Genomic DNA, 14,734 nt, shown 5'->3' with positions numbered 1-14,734 from the left:
GATCTTTGGTGTGGTCATGTTTCAGTTCTGATGCTTAGATTTCAACACATGGATCCTTCAGCTGCAGTATCCTCATACTGTAGTCTGCAGGCCCGGTTCCATCTTCCTCCATTCTCCTGAGGCCCAGAGGGCCTGTTCTTTTGGTTTGTGTTATCAGCCAGAGGTGAAAAATGGCCTTGAAACCTAGGCTCACGCACAGTTATGCTTTTAACTTTGGACAACACTAGGCCGAACAATGGCTGAGTTATGAGCATGTCCGACTCCACACGCATTCGTATTTTGATAAAACAATACTCCTCAAACTAAATGTATTATATGATGATGCAATCCTAATGCAATTTATAGCTGTTATAACAGTCCACAGCAACACACAATATTCACTCCACATTTCAATGACAGATTTGGAAACCAGATTCCTTAAATAACAGCACAACAGCCTTTTTGATTTCTCAAGTCACATTTTTTATTTACAAACGGATCTGTGTTGATCAAAAATATCTACCAAACCACCATTTTTAATTGTACGTTCTTACATTCTCTTACGTTCTCTAATTACCCTACATTTTTCACAAGTTGTACTCTGACAGTATTCAGTTCCAAGTGAAAAAATCTTCTGTCAATTAATTCTCCAACATGGTGTTCCTCATAATCATTGGTGACCCCAAACGATGTTATGGGAGAACCCTTAAGATCTTCCATAAAACAATTTACTGTACAAATACATATTTTACACATAAGGCGGACAGCAAGTCATTTTCAACTATGCCACCATGTATATCTGTGTAGTTAGTTTGTATTTCAGGGCAGGCTCACACCTTATTTTACAATGACCTTAATCCACTGTATTAACTGGCAAGAAAAGAAGAAAGGTGTTTTTAAAGCGCAATAATACAAGCACAGTCAATGTAGAACCAAAAATTGTATCAGTGCTTTATTGCTGTACCTTTATTTACACTTATGCAAGTAAGTTAATATTCAGATAAATACACTGGAATAAGGCCATTATAAAAGGTACCAGTATTGACATCCTCTGTACTAGCCTAGCCTCGTGGCCAGATGCGAATCTGCCGGTGGCAAAAAGAAATGCCTCCAGTGTGATACGAGTCTGGCCAAAAAGCCAGGCTACCTCTGTACACCATTGGTCCAAAGACAATCTACAATTACATAGATTAAAAATATAATTGTGTATTTCTGACAATTCTTCCCCATATATCTAGGCAATTAAGCTTGCTTTGTAGAAGTGGAGATCCTATGAAACACTTTTTGTATACCATGTGTGTTCTTGATTGCAAACGTCTCTGTTCTGTAATGGACAGCTGAATAAGGCTGTATGAAGGACCACTACTTGGCTTGCAGTATCATGCCTTGGCATCTTTTTCAGCCGCTCAAGTTCACATTCAAGTTTCTCATTTGGTGACATACATACATTTTTTTCCCCCCCAAGACCTACACAGCATTTTGATTTGTCCTCTCACCATAAGGACGTCACACACACACACATAACATGGAAAATACACATAAAACATACATAATATGTATTAAATTCAGATATGAGGAATGTTTTCACTTGTCAATAATAATTGTAGGACAATGAGACACACCATTATAATGATATGATATTATATAATTAATTTACTGCAGATTTTGGACAAGCGGAAAGCATCCAGAGAAAGCATAAAGTTAAAGATGTCTTCCTCTCCGGTTCAAAACCAAATGTCAAATCAATTAATAGAATGGGAAATCAAAACATTTCTATGAAACATAACACTACCCAGTTTACATACAATACTGCACTACTAAAGCAAGCCGCACATTGGCAAATAAAAATCAGATATCCATTTCTGGCAGCTAAAACATGTAGTATTTCCCTTATATAAAACTGGGGACCACAATAATACTTTAATGTCACCATTTGACATCCAGCACATATCAATACAGGCTGACCAAGGGACGTTTGGTGAATGGTTTTCAATGGTTACAAAGCACATGCCATCATACAGGCGGAGTGGACACAAAGGAAGAGAAGAAGAAAATGGTAGACAATGGGGTCACCAAAATCAGTATGCAATGAGCCCATTTTATGAGATATTGTCTTTGACCTTTTGGCCTGACGGTGGGGCTAGGGGAAAGGTAATTTGGTGGTCACGCAAATCAGTCTTAACCAGCCACATAGGTCGGACTAACGGGAGGTCGGACTTATGAGCAGTCCCTCAAATGGGTAGGGTTCATCCTCCAGAAAGCATTAATGTGCTATTCGGAATGAAAGGGTGGCGCTAGAGGCAGTTGTTGCTGTGTACTGATCTTGCCATTGTTAGAGCCTCTTTCATAGCAGGGCTAAAAATTGCTATGCAGCTGTAGGTGTATGGGAAATCTTATTAAGATTGCAAACTTTATTTGGATTTTCACTCTTCCAAATTGGTGGCATGTCTTCTGTATCCACTGGTAACCACTTTATAAACATTCCATGTCAGGGACCTAGAGTACATGGAGATTCTGTGACAGAGCTCTCACCAACATATGAGAGATCACCCTGGTCCCACTTCTCCACATTTCGTGTGTTCCATGCTAAACAATAATCCGCCATTACCAACCCTACCACAAACCGCGTCGGAAGCCAGCGGTGAGTCTTAACCTGCCACGTATGACGGACTAACGGGAGAGATTCACCCTCCAATTAAAGGAACAGTGAGAGGCTGGATTTTGGTAGGCATGGACATCTGTGTCACTTTATACTGTAGTACATCCAAACATTGTAGACAGTACAACAGTAAACAGGAGATACACCAACAAACGATGGCAAAATAAATAATATGTAAAAGCATTTATCTGACTGCTGTGACACATGTCTCCCACCTTAGGGTAAAACCAGCATTGACGTGTTGTACAATCAAATGGTCTTTCACAAGAATATATTACAACAGTCAACAGACGTAGAAAATGGGACAATTTGACGTTTTGGTGTTATCAAATGTGTACAACTAGAGCGGTGCCCGTGGGGAAGGCCTACTTGGAGCGATGTAAGTTGTAAATGCATATGGAGTACACCCCGTGGAGGTGTGGAGGCCTTTTTGGGGCGGTTATGGACAACCGTTGGTCCGATAGTCTCGACACCAGCCACTGCATCCCCTGCGGTTCCAAGTAGGCCAGTGCCCAATGCATGCCCCACCCAGATATTTGGTCTGTCTCCCTTTGATGCTCATATATGGAGTTCTTTGTAAGGCATGCCCAAAAATGGAGTATATGCAGCCCGCTTGTGGAGTTCTGTGTCAGGCATGCCCAATATGGAGTGTTGCGAGTTCAGAACAGGCCAGCTCCATATATGGACGCTGGGCAGGGGCACGGTCCAGAGCCCGGGCAGTGGCCTTTTTGAAAACAATACTGAGTTAAGTTTCAACATATTGACTGACAGCTGTGTGTGTACAGTATGTGTGTGTGTGTGTGTGTGTGTGTGTGTGTGTGTGTGTGTGTGTGTGTGTGTGTGTGTGTGTGAGCGTGTATGTTGTGTGTACGCATGCTTGCATTACTATGTGAAGGCCAAATGTCCCAACAAGAATTGAGAAATCAAATAGATATTGTGAGGACCATTTTCCTGGTATGCCAGTGTATTGTATTTTTTATGGTTAGGCTTAGTATTAGAGTTAGGCTTACAATTAGGAAAAGATTCAAGTTGGAGTTAGAATTAGGCATTTTGAGGTTAGGTTTAGGAGTTAAAGGAGCATTCAGTGATTTGGATGATTTGGAAAACCACCCAGTCCGCCCGGTAACAAAATGTGCACATGCACGCTCTACAGTGGGGGGAAGTGCAACAGGCCAACAGCATGTGCACCAAGGCCCGCCCCCACTCGATCATGTTTGGAGGAAGGCCCCTCTCATCCTGATTGGATGAAGGTTTTGCCACCCGCCACCAAAACTGAAACTAGGGTTTTTTTTACCCCAGGGGCTCACTGGGGACAGGGAGGATTTCCTTATATGGTTAGCACACTCTATAGTAGGGAGGATTATCCAGGAAAAAAAGAAAAAATAAGTGATTGAATTAAGTCAAATCACTGAATATACCTTTAAGAGTTTTAGGGGGTGTTATATACTTGACCACCAATGTTATGTCGAGTGATCTATAGTTTGTAAGAAGTAATGCTTTTGGTAATCTAAATTGTATGTATGGGTGAGTATGGGTGCCTGGTTTTTGTAACCCGCTATGATTAGGTTATGTTAGAGTAGTTAGTTTATCATAGCACCAATTCTGTAATCTTATTTTCTGTGTGTGTTAGGTTAGGTAGTGAATTAAGGTTAGGTTGAGCTTGTTTTGATTGTTTCTCTGATTTGCCCCATATATCCTTTAAAACTCACTGTAACAGTTCATGGTTAGAGCAGAGTGCTCACTAGTTATATTTCTTTGGTTGGAAACCCGTTAAATTACCACTGTAGTATGGCATGGACATGGTTGCTTAAAGAGTACTGGCATTTACCTGTAAACTGCATTGTGAACTCTAAAAAGAACCTTATCAAAGGTCACTAATAAAACGACAATTCACTTCCCAACTTTATGTCACAATTCTTCATTCCCTAGACCTGAGGATTGTCACATAAATGAGGGTAGCTCAAACGGCAGAGCTCTCGGCTCTCGCCTTTGGACCACAAGTTCAGGGGTTCGATCCCGGGCAACCGCCAACTCAGCGTATGAGTAGCACGGCTTGGGTGCCGTGCTAAGTCGTACGGGAAGTACTGGGAGCTGATGGTATGTGTGGCGCTCCACCTCAGCATCCATCTCCCAGGGGTCTAGCGCATTGTAACGGGAACAGACTCCCGCCGCCCGTGTGTTACCAGCTGATACAGACAATAAACCACTCCTGACCTTTTTATTTCAGGCATAGTATAGGTCTATACTACCGGTATGCCTGATTTATACATAGTTGTGCATCAGTGACGTGCACCAAAAGCTTGCAGGTCAACTGTGACGGGGTGCATACGTTGGTTAGACATACCAACAGTCCTACAGTCATTAAAAATCAGACCAGTCTGAAGTGAGTGGTACTGTACTGAACTGTACTGTACTGTACTGTACTGTACTAGCCCTCCTCCCTGGCCTCTGTGTGTGTGTGTGTGTGTGTGTGTGTGTGTGTGTGTGTATGTTTGTAGGGAACGCTGCTCAAAAGTGCCATCCAGTGGTATTAGCGAGGTGTTTCAGCATTTCGTGCTCGGACGGACAGACACAGGGACATGTATAGGGAGACACATAGCTGCGTATAGGAGTGGCTGCCTAACACCACTCAAAAATCACCTGTGGCTCCCGACATGCGTGGCGGGTAAAAACGAATCTGTGTTGCGGGTTAAAAATCACCCGTGGCTTCCTGTGAGGTTCGGGTTAGGTTAGGGTTGACGTTGATAAATCACTGTCCTAAAATGTTGATGTCCTCACAAGTATATTAATACAAAAGTGTGTGTGTGTGTGTGTGTGTGTGTGTGTGTGTGTGTGTATGTTTGTAGGGAACCAGAAGTGAGGGGATGTGAAATGACAGGAGTGAAGGAGCTCGGGGGGAGCGATAAAGCGTCACTGCACCGCACACATGGAACTGCGCGGGGGGTTGACTGTCCTGGCCACAGTCTCTTGGCTGTAGTTCACAATGTCTGCCTTCACCACACGCTGGAAAACACACACAGAGATCACACAGACAGAATTAATATGAATCCATTATGATCAGAAGAAGAACAGCTTAGTCCAAATGGGGATCCAGAAATGTTATCAAGAGCACGAGTGCCTTAAAGTAATTTCACTCAAAGCGGACTGTGTTGTTGTCTTTACGCTCTCTAAGCCAAGGTTATTTGGCCCTTATTGGGTCCCCATGAGCCTCGATATGGCAAACTACTATCCAGATGTTATATTTTCTGGATAAATCACAGTGCTGCAATTTTTCTCAGTAGCATTCTAATGCTTATTTCACGCTCCATAATATAAAAATTTACAATCTACCTTCACAACGCATCGCATGCACTGAGCATTGTATTGTGAGCTTGTAGATCAGCCATTTTGGACGAATGACATTCGTACGAAGGGCTTAAAACAGGTTTGTTTCGTCCTGAATCTTTGGTCTGAACTAGGCTTTACACAACCGCTGTCACTGTCTGCCCATCACTCACATAACGGGTCCGCCAATGGCCCTCAAAGACTAAATGATAGGGCACTGCTGGTCTGAGGTAATCAAGAGCTAGATAGAGGTCAAAGGGGAGGGCACTGCACTAAGCTCAGAGAGGTCCAACACTTACTTAGTGGATCACACTTGATTCAACCACTGAAATACATTTTACTTCGACAAGAGGTAGGTTGGTATATAAAAGGGTTAGGCTGCTATCTCTAGTCTATTTACTACAACTACTTTCAAAATACATTTCAAAATGCACTGAAATACATTTTACTTCGACAAGAGGTTGGTTGGTATCAGAGCCTTAGATATAGACAGAGTTACGTTCAATATCGTACTCTTCTATTAGATGGCTCTGGTTGGTATATAAAGGGTTTGGCTCATGTTGCTGCTATTTCTAGTCTACCGTATTTACTACAACTACTTTCAAGAATGAAACTAGTGTTTATTTATCACTAACAGACTAACACATATATCGGAATATATCTGTGCAACGATGTTCTACACAGAGTGACATACTTTTCAAAACTATTGCACAGAGCATATTTTGCTTCTCTGAGTGTTATCTTGTCTAATGTCTTCATCCTGTGGGTAGTCCACCAGCTCTGCCTTCACAATCCTCTGAGTGCAAAAAAGGAAAGATGGTGGGAAAAGAGATGAAAACAGTGATATACTGTAAAACCAAAACAGACACAAAGGTAGACAATAACAGAACAAGCATGAGTGTTAATGAACTAAGAGTTCAAATGGACCCATACGGGTGAAGAGACCATAGAAAAGTTGATGGAAGGGACTGGGAGACAAAAGGATCATTGAGCGAAAAGAAAAATACATGTAATGGAGGAAATTAAATATTTAACATATCTTATAGGTCACATATACCACGAATAATAAAAAGTGGATTGGTGATTTATGAAGTTGATGGAATGGCATAAAACAAATCAAATATAGATATTCACTTAAGATATCCATGCAATAGATATATATTTGCTGTATATAAGTGTAAGATGTTTTTCATTCAACAACAATACAATTTGTTTCTTGTACAACTCTCCATTTGAAAGACTAGCAAACCAGTGGCGAACAGACCACAGAGCAGAAAGCCAGGCCCTGGTTGGCTGCCTGATTAACGAGCTGCCGAAGCCTGGTGTGGAGGCCACTGAGTGATCCGCCGCCCCGCTATCTGATCCAACAGACAGAGGACCAAGATGGAGAGGGCTCCTAGGCAGATATGATCTCGTCAGGGGTCAAGACCCTCATGTTCAGCTCTCTGAACCTGACAACTGATAATCAGGCTTTGCTTCCCCTCCACACACACACACACCCTTCTCCAACCAGAGCTGTGACCATCTCGGATCGCCATCTCCATGAAACTGTCAGTATGTCATTGCTGCACACAGTGACAGAGCCAAGGAATGTTGACTCTTGACTGGACAATCTCTTATGTTAATCCGGCCTCTTAATGCCAATTCAAAGTGTGACACACACCCTCCCATTGGACTAAATGGGAGGTCCCGCTGTCCATGACATGTGCAACGTTTCAGTATGCACAACACTCACGTCATAATGTATCAAAAATGTTCTTGCATCAATACTGTTTGTACAGTATGTTGCACTTCGCGGACAAAGTGATTTGACTGGTCTACTCCGGATCTTGACTGGCAGGTTGGATCCAGACACTCATCCGGTTTGATTAGCACGGATTAAAGCACTTGGCTTTATGAAGGCAGCCATCAACGACAGGAGGCAAGGAGGACAAGGAGACGAACCTCTCCATTGGTCAATGGTCATTCACTGTCAAATGCAGCAAGGAGTTGGGTGATGGGAGAGGGGTGGGGGAGGCTTGAGAATGTGTCCAGTCTCTCCCTATGGTCCTCTCCCTTCTCTGGGGGGTCCTGACCTCTCCCTAGCTCCCTGGGCTCATCAGGCGGTGCCCAGCCAGCATGGCTCCAACTGGTCATATCAGAGCCAGGATTAATGTTTCTGGGGGAAGTGACCCTATAAATCCCATTGCTGCCACCACAGGGCAGCTTGGCCTGGGTGGCAAGCGGAGACCCCCTTCGCCGGGGCGCACATCAGTGGGGAGATAAACGTAATAAATCAGACGGCGAAATCCTGACCTTCTCACCTACGGATGGTCTACCCCTGACCCCTGGCTTCACGCACTAACATGGTCAATGTGGGTCTATTTACAGATGGGCACCGTCAGTGGCAGGTAAGCCGTCACAGGAGTCAGACATAACATGCCATGTTTACATAACAGAAGGTCCTTTACAGTGTGTGGTGACCTCCACTGACCTGGCTGGCACACTCCCTCTGACCCCCCCTTACGTTTAAACCTTCATGTATCATGTTAGAGGCTCAGTAGGAAGCCAACGTTCGCATGCACAGGTCAAAGTGCCAGATGAATTCCAAAACGTGCCAGCCATTGTCACCACAGAGGCCTGTCATTGATTGGATCTGCCACATATGGTGTCAACAAAAGAACAATATTCATGTTAGTATTTCTTGATGCATGATATTTGTCCCCCAGTCATATATTGTAGTATAACTTATGCCTCAAATAAATCAGGTATTTTCTCTGGATTACCATGGAAGAAGTGATCATAACAGAACAGCAGTTTTCCCTTTCAGTTAGGAGGGGACTTCATCCAACATGTAGCTCATTAACTTTCTAAACTTACCTCTATCATAAAACAAGGTACAATTAGACAAACTGCTGCATATGGCGACTTCAAAAACTGGTGGGGAGCGAGTAAACTATTTTGTCTCACCTGGGACTGTTCAATCTCTGCTTTGTTGAGCTTCACACCCAAAATCTCAGCAGCCAATCGCTGGAAACAAAGAAACACCTGAGGCAAAAAGAAGCAGAGTGGATTAATCGAATGAGGATGATGCAGAGTTACAGGATCAGATTTCTATCATAGGCATTCTGCATGAAAACTGCACGATATCATTGCACTTATCAATAATCAAACAATTCTACATTTTTTGGAACTTGGAAGGACGGAAACAGAACCTGAGCTGCGCTTATTCTGCATAAAAATAGATAACAAAATGAACCACACAATTACCGACCAAAGCAAAGCAAAGTTCTTTGTTTACCCAGGGAAGTGGACTAAGCTCGAGATGCTTGTTTACAGCCACACCCTGCTCATAGAACATTTCATGGTAGGGGTTCAATGCCTTGCTCAAGGGCACTTCAGCGGTGGTAATTTTAACGTGCCGGTCCGGGGATTCGAACTGGCGACCTTCCGGTATCAAGACCGCTCCGCAAACCGTTCGGCCACCGCTGCTCCAAATGCAAATCAACTCAAGAGAATGCAAAATGATAATAGGGAACATGTTTTGTTCTCTTTTTGCTGAAACACTTATCAAAACAGCCAATACTCACCGAATCCCCAGTCTTTGCGGAGACAAACTGACTAATGAGGCCATTCTCTTGACAGAAGCGCTGGTGTTTGTCAGACTTCACCGTTCTCATATGTTCCATGTCGACTGTGGATAAAACACAGCACAGCACGTCAGGGAATGACACACACAGGATTCATTTCTGTTTAAAGAGCATTATAGACGGAGCCGACTGCCACCTATGGAGGTCGAAAACACAAAAGATAACAGATGATGTCCCCCTCCGGGGGATTGAAGAGATGATCAATTCAATGCCTCCATTCCCACCTCTACGGCAGTGTTAAAGCTTAATGTGACACATTCCACAGCGTAAGCCTCAGACTTGTACAGTTCTACCCCGGAGCCATTTAGCCCTTACCTCTACCTGACCTGAAACAAACAAACCGCCCAGCTGCGGAGAGGTAGTTAAAACACAATGCATAGATGACCAAAAACTTCAGGCCACCTCAAGTGTCACAGTGCTAGGTGGAGAAAAGCAACCTGACTATTAGTGTCATATTGGCATATTGGAGCAGGCCTGCGAGGGGAACACATGGGCCAAATGAACCGGGTCTGTCACGGCGGCGGTGATTTACTGCGCACGCACAATGACCGCCTTCCTTTCTAGCCATTGTGGACACGTCGCGTGCATTCGACTCCCGTTCGGTGATACCAGGGCGCTTTGCGTCTCTCCTGCCTCGAAACGGGGTCATGCAGGGGTCGCTGGGGAAGGTCACCTGGGGGTCTTGCCGCTGAAAGCAATAGCCTCACTCTTTATTTTCGGGCTTTGTGCAACACAGCGGCCACGCCCGGTATCTGGTGCATACCGGCGTCTATGGGAGGAGGTGGTTGCTACTGTATGGTGTTGCCTTTCTCTCACTCCCCCCCCAGTTTTACTCTTTGTGTGAGGTTTCATTCAAGCTGTCAGTGTTTTACCCTGTTCTCATGCCCCTCGGTGTGTGCGACTGTGTGTTTATGTGTCTACGACTACGTGTACGTTTGAGTAAAGGAGAGAGAGGAATAGAGAGAAGCACAGAGAAAGATACAGCACTAGGGAAAAATGTAAACAGTGCACAGCTCTGGTATTATTAATAACTCTATAAGTCATATGACCCAGAAATGTGAAAGGCTAATCCGCTGAGAGCAGGGGGAAAAAAAGAAAAAAAAGATGTTTGGAAGGACTCATTTTTAGCCTAAAAAGAATATTACCGTCATCGTAAGTGACTTATAAACACAAACCTTTCTGGTCAAGGGCAGACACTTTTACATGTACTCAATGTCCACAGCAGACTGTCACGTCTCTGGCCGTACATAAACATGGCTGTCTAGGAGGCGTCAGCAGGTTATTAATTCCAGTCATTAAGAGCGGAGGTACCCAGCATGCTACTAGAAGTAAACAGTGCTAATCCTTTGGATCCTGCACACTTGGGAGGGGCTATCAATCATATGTCACAGTCAGATTAGCCAACATTAACACGCAGGTCCGGGAGCAGACGAAGAATGGTGGGTTTACCATCAAGGCTGGGTAGTAACCAAATACATGAACTTGGATTACAGCGACTATGAACTGGTATCGCTATCTATAAGCAATATTTTATTATTTAATCTTTAATTAACCGGGCAAGACAATTTAAGAACAGATTCTTATTTACAATTGTGCCCCAGCTAAAGGTAAGACCTGTAGAGGGTGACAGGGGGATGGGCTAAAAGAGATTGATTGACAGACAGATGGAAACTGTATTTGATAATTGTTTTATGCTGCTGAAATTGAATAATATAATGGTTTGATTTACAACTATGTATAGGAAAGAAATAAACTGTAACAGATTATATTTGATAACAAATATTATAACTTAATTACTGAAGCACAAATCTAAGTTGCATTAGGACTTTGGAGCATTCGAACTACAAGAGGTTGCAATGTGGAAAACCACTAAATGCATAAAATGTCATTTTAATATTCAAAATAAATTGCAAATTCTTATCATACATGAGAAGGAGAAATGCCACTTTCCAAGTTTTAATGTCTATACTGTAGGAAACAGAGAAACATACCCTAGGAGTTACTTGAAATAATAAACAGTTACAGTATGTACCAAAAAAAAGGTACATTTCTTGTGACAATTCCAGTGTTTCCTACAGGCATTAAAACATGAGCATATATTATCCCTCATAATAGCATTGAGCAACATGTGGCATCTGTCTGTGCAAACCGAATATAAGGCCTAATCCCAGAGTTTTTTAGGTTTGCTCCATTTCTCTCCCTAATGTACCCATTTTTACTTATCAGCTCCAAACCATCTTCGTCCAGCGATCTGGTTTCCCTCCATTTCTGTCAAACTGTACATCAGCTTAACTATCCCTAGGAAGTAACTGCAAACACAAAATAAACTGTTTGGGCCTCTGAGCACATAGAGATAGCGGAAAGGATCATCACTCGTCAAGAACGATAGCCCTCCCTCTCCGGTCACCGCGGGTGTTTATTTAAAAGGCCTGCCTGTCACTGTGGTGGATTTCAAGAAAACAGTCAAGAGATTAATATCTGTGGGATACATCAGAGTTTCACTGTAAATAGTTGGTACATTTTGCTATAGCCTTGGCCTTTTAGATAATTGACAACAGAACAAAACAGGGAAAAAACGGATGCATATGAATCATAGTTGGTCTTCTTCGCAACTTAAGTGTCTGTGGGGATGTCAACTTAGCACTTCGGTGGACAGAAACCTCTCAGTGGTACATGTAGATCTGATTACTTTGGCCCCTGCCAGGCACTTTCCTGAAAAAAAGAGGAAAGACTGTGGGAGGCTATTTTGATGTAACTGACAAGTTTAGAGTCAGCAGTAAGTCAGTAAGTAGTAAGGTAGACTTGGGCAAAGTATCAATAATATATCAATATTGTGATATGAGACTAGATATCATCTGGGATGGTATATATGGCGTAGGTGTAGCCTTTTCCTGGTTTAATCACATAAGCCCTTTTAATAGCAAACATAGACTATTTCTTTATGTTTGAAAATGTTATATTATTGCCGCAATATGATATTATCGTCACAATATTGTACCCATTTTTTCCAAAATATAGTGCTGTTTGATTGTGTCAATATTGCACAGCCCTAAGGTTATCTGGTGATCTTCATATATACTTCATGTCTGATGTGCACCTTGGATACCAACAGGCAATGTTGAATTCAAATTATTTATGAAGTATAAAAGCTTTGAGCATGATAAATCTCTGGCTCGACAAGCGATCTAACTAATCTCAAGTGCCCCAGGAGGAGACGTGATGGCTCTGGAAACGACAGGCTAGATTCTTGACTGCTGCTAACCAGGGATAGTGATCCTCAGTACTATGGCTTTATAAAAACATACTGTGATAACATAGGTACCTAGTTACTGTTCCACGGGGTCCAGTCCACAGCCTGGGACCAGTGGAACACTTTATCGAGCTTGACGTAGCGCAGCTAATTGCCGCCAGCCTCATTTAAACTAAACAGCAGTTGGTACATTGGGGATCATGTGCGATGAGGGTGGAATGTCTGGTCTGTGTGTGTGCATGTGGGTGGTGTTGGTGTTAGTGGGGCGGGGTCTGAGGGGTCATACCCCACTAAAGTTACAGAGTTTAGCCTAATCAAGCCCAGGGGAGCACCTATCACTTCCAACATGACCTCATGTCTTCCAGACCCTAGAAGTGAGGCTCCCTCCCTTTCACCTCAGTGTCAACCAAACGCCAATTCCAACCCCAAGAACAATTTCACTGCGGTAGAGAATTATCATCCCACTATTTCCCATGATCATAGGAAATTGGCATGTCAGCAATGTGGAAACTTTTCATTTCATTTAAAATGCCCGCTGTGACTGAAAATGACCAACCTATTGATATAACATGCAAAAAGGGGAAGCCGAAAGTAATTCCAGATTTGCCCTTCTCAGACCTCTTGGTAAGCAGTGAGCACCACCCTGTTTACACACACAATGCATTTCCTGTGAACTGTAGATATACCAAAGAAGCATCGCATCAGGTCACCAACAGATAGTATATTTTGACAGAAGAAACGCGTAATATATAATTTTGAATAAAAAAAATATTCCCACAAAGTAGGGGCATTTCGGTTATTTCATTAAACATATGGGCATGTTGAACGAAGCAGAAATCAGGAGTGTATTAACACACACACACACACACACACACACACACACACACACACACACACACACACACACACACACACACACACACACACACACACACACACACACACACACACACACACACACACACACACACACACACACACACACACACACACACACACACACACACACACACACACGATCCGTGATGTTTAAATAATTTAGACATTGACTGCAGTTTTTAAAACACATAAAGTGGCCAGTAAAAAGGTAACAACATTTTTTATATGAATTAATGTGACACATTTAAACTATTAGGCTCCAACTGGTTTACTTGACATGGAAAGGGCTCATAAAAACTTGAGGGTTATGAAATAAGAAGCATTTGCTGCCTTTGGCTTTGCGATAAATTAATTATATAGCTCTCTCTGTACAAATCTTACAAAGGACAGTAATACTTCATAAAACCTAAACTATTGTAGTAGACAATATACAACAAAACTATTAAAGTAGACAATATATAATAATAACACTAAGCTATTCTGGGGGAACAATCGAAAATAGCAGATCTACAAGCTCACAACGCTTTCCAAAAGATCTACTATTTTTGGCAAAGAGATATGGTGTAGAGGGGAAAAAAAGCAGACCAAAGTACAGCGCAGACTCGCACAGTCAACTAAGAATTCGTTTTTTAAGTATAAAGGATTTAGTTACTAACATATGATCGTATAATGTAGTTGCATAGTGCAGTAGTCGCATTGTATTTAAAAATATCTGTACCATTTCCAACAATGTTAACAATGCAATTTTCCATTGGTATAATGCACAGGTTACTTAGGAGTATAGCATGTGCAAAATAGAGTCAATGTAATTTCATCTTTGGTCTAGAATTAAGTAAAATATGAAAGAATAAGCCATCTGTGCTGGACTCATAAGACACTGTGTAGTCATTCAGCAGTCATGAAGTGACCAGGGAATGGAAACGTTACTCCAGTACATTTTTATTAGACCTTAACAGTGTAGCTATTATTGACAGTGAGCTATGTTTATTTTCTTAGAACCGGAACATCTAAATT

The 14,734-nt window shown here is 42.5% G+C and overlaps 1 protein-coding gene across 2 annotated transcripts in view; it reads right to left on the bottom strand.

The window, feature by feature from the left end:
- Nucleotides 1-3,388: 3,388 nt before the first annotated feature.
- The window catches only part of rab28 (RAB28, member RAS oncogene family), a 40,971-nt gene continuing 29,625 nt past the window's right edge, over nt 3,389-14,734 (bottom strand). The window contains exons 5-8 of one of the 2 annotated variants that reach the window (XM_079504686.1): nt 9,532-9,635; nt 8,912-8,989; nt 6,657-6,758; nt 3,389-5,641 (exon numbers count right to left, since the gene is read on the bottom strand). In XM_079504686.1, coding sequence (XP_079360812.1) covers nt 6,666-6,758; nt 8,912-8,989; nt 9,532-9,635 — 275 coding nt within the window. In that variant the 3' untranslated portion in view covers nt 3,389-5,641; nt 6,657-6,665. The remainder of the gene's footprint in view (nt 5,642-6,656; nt 6,759-8,911; nt 8,990-9,531; nt 9,636-14,734) is intronic. The other variant, XM_079504685.1, reaches the window with a different exon arrangement.

Source organism: Electrona antarctica (assembly GCF_951216825.1).
Source record: "Electrona antarctica genome assembly, chromosome: 1".
Taxonomy (NCBI): domain Eukaryota; kingdom Metazoa; phylum Chordata; class Actinopteri; order Myctophiformes; family Myctophidae; genus Electrona; species Electrona antarctica.
Note: the sequence above shows the minus strand (reverse complement) of the source record. Positions and strands in the feature narration are given on the sequence as shown.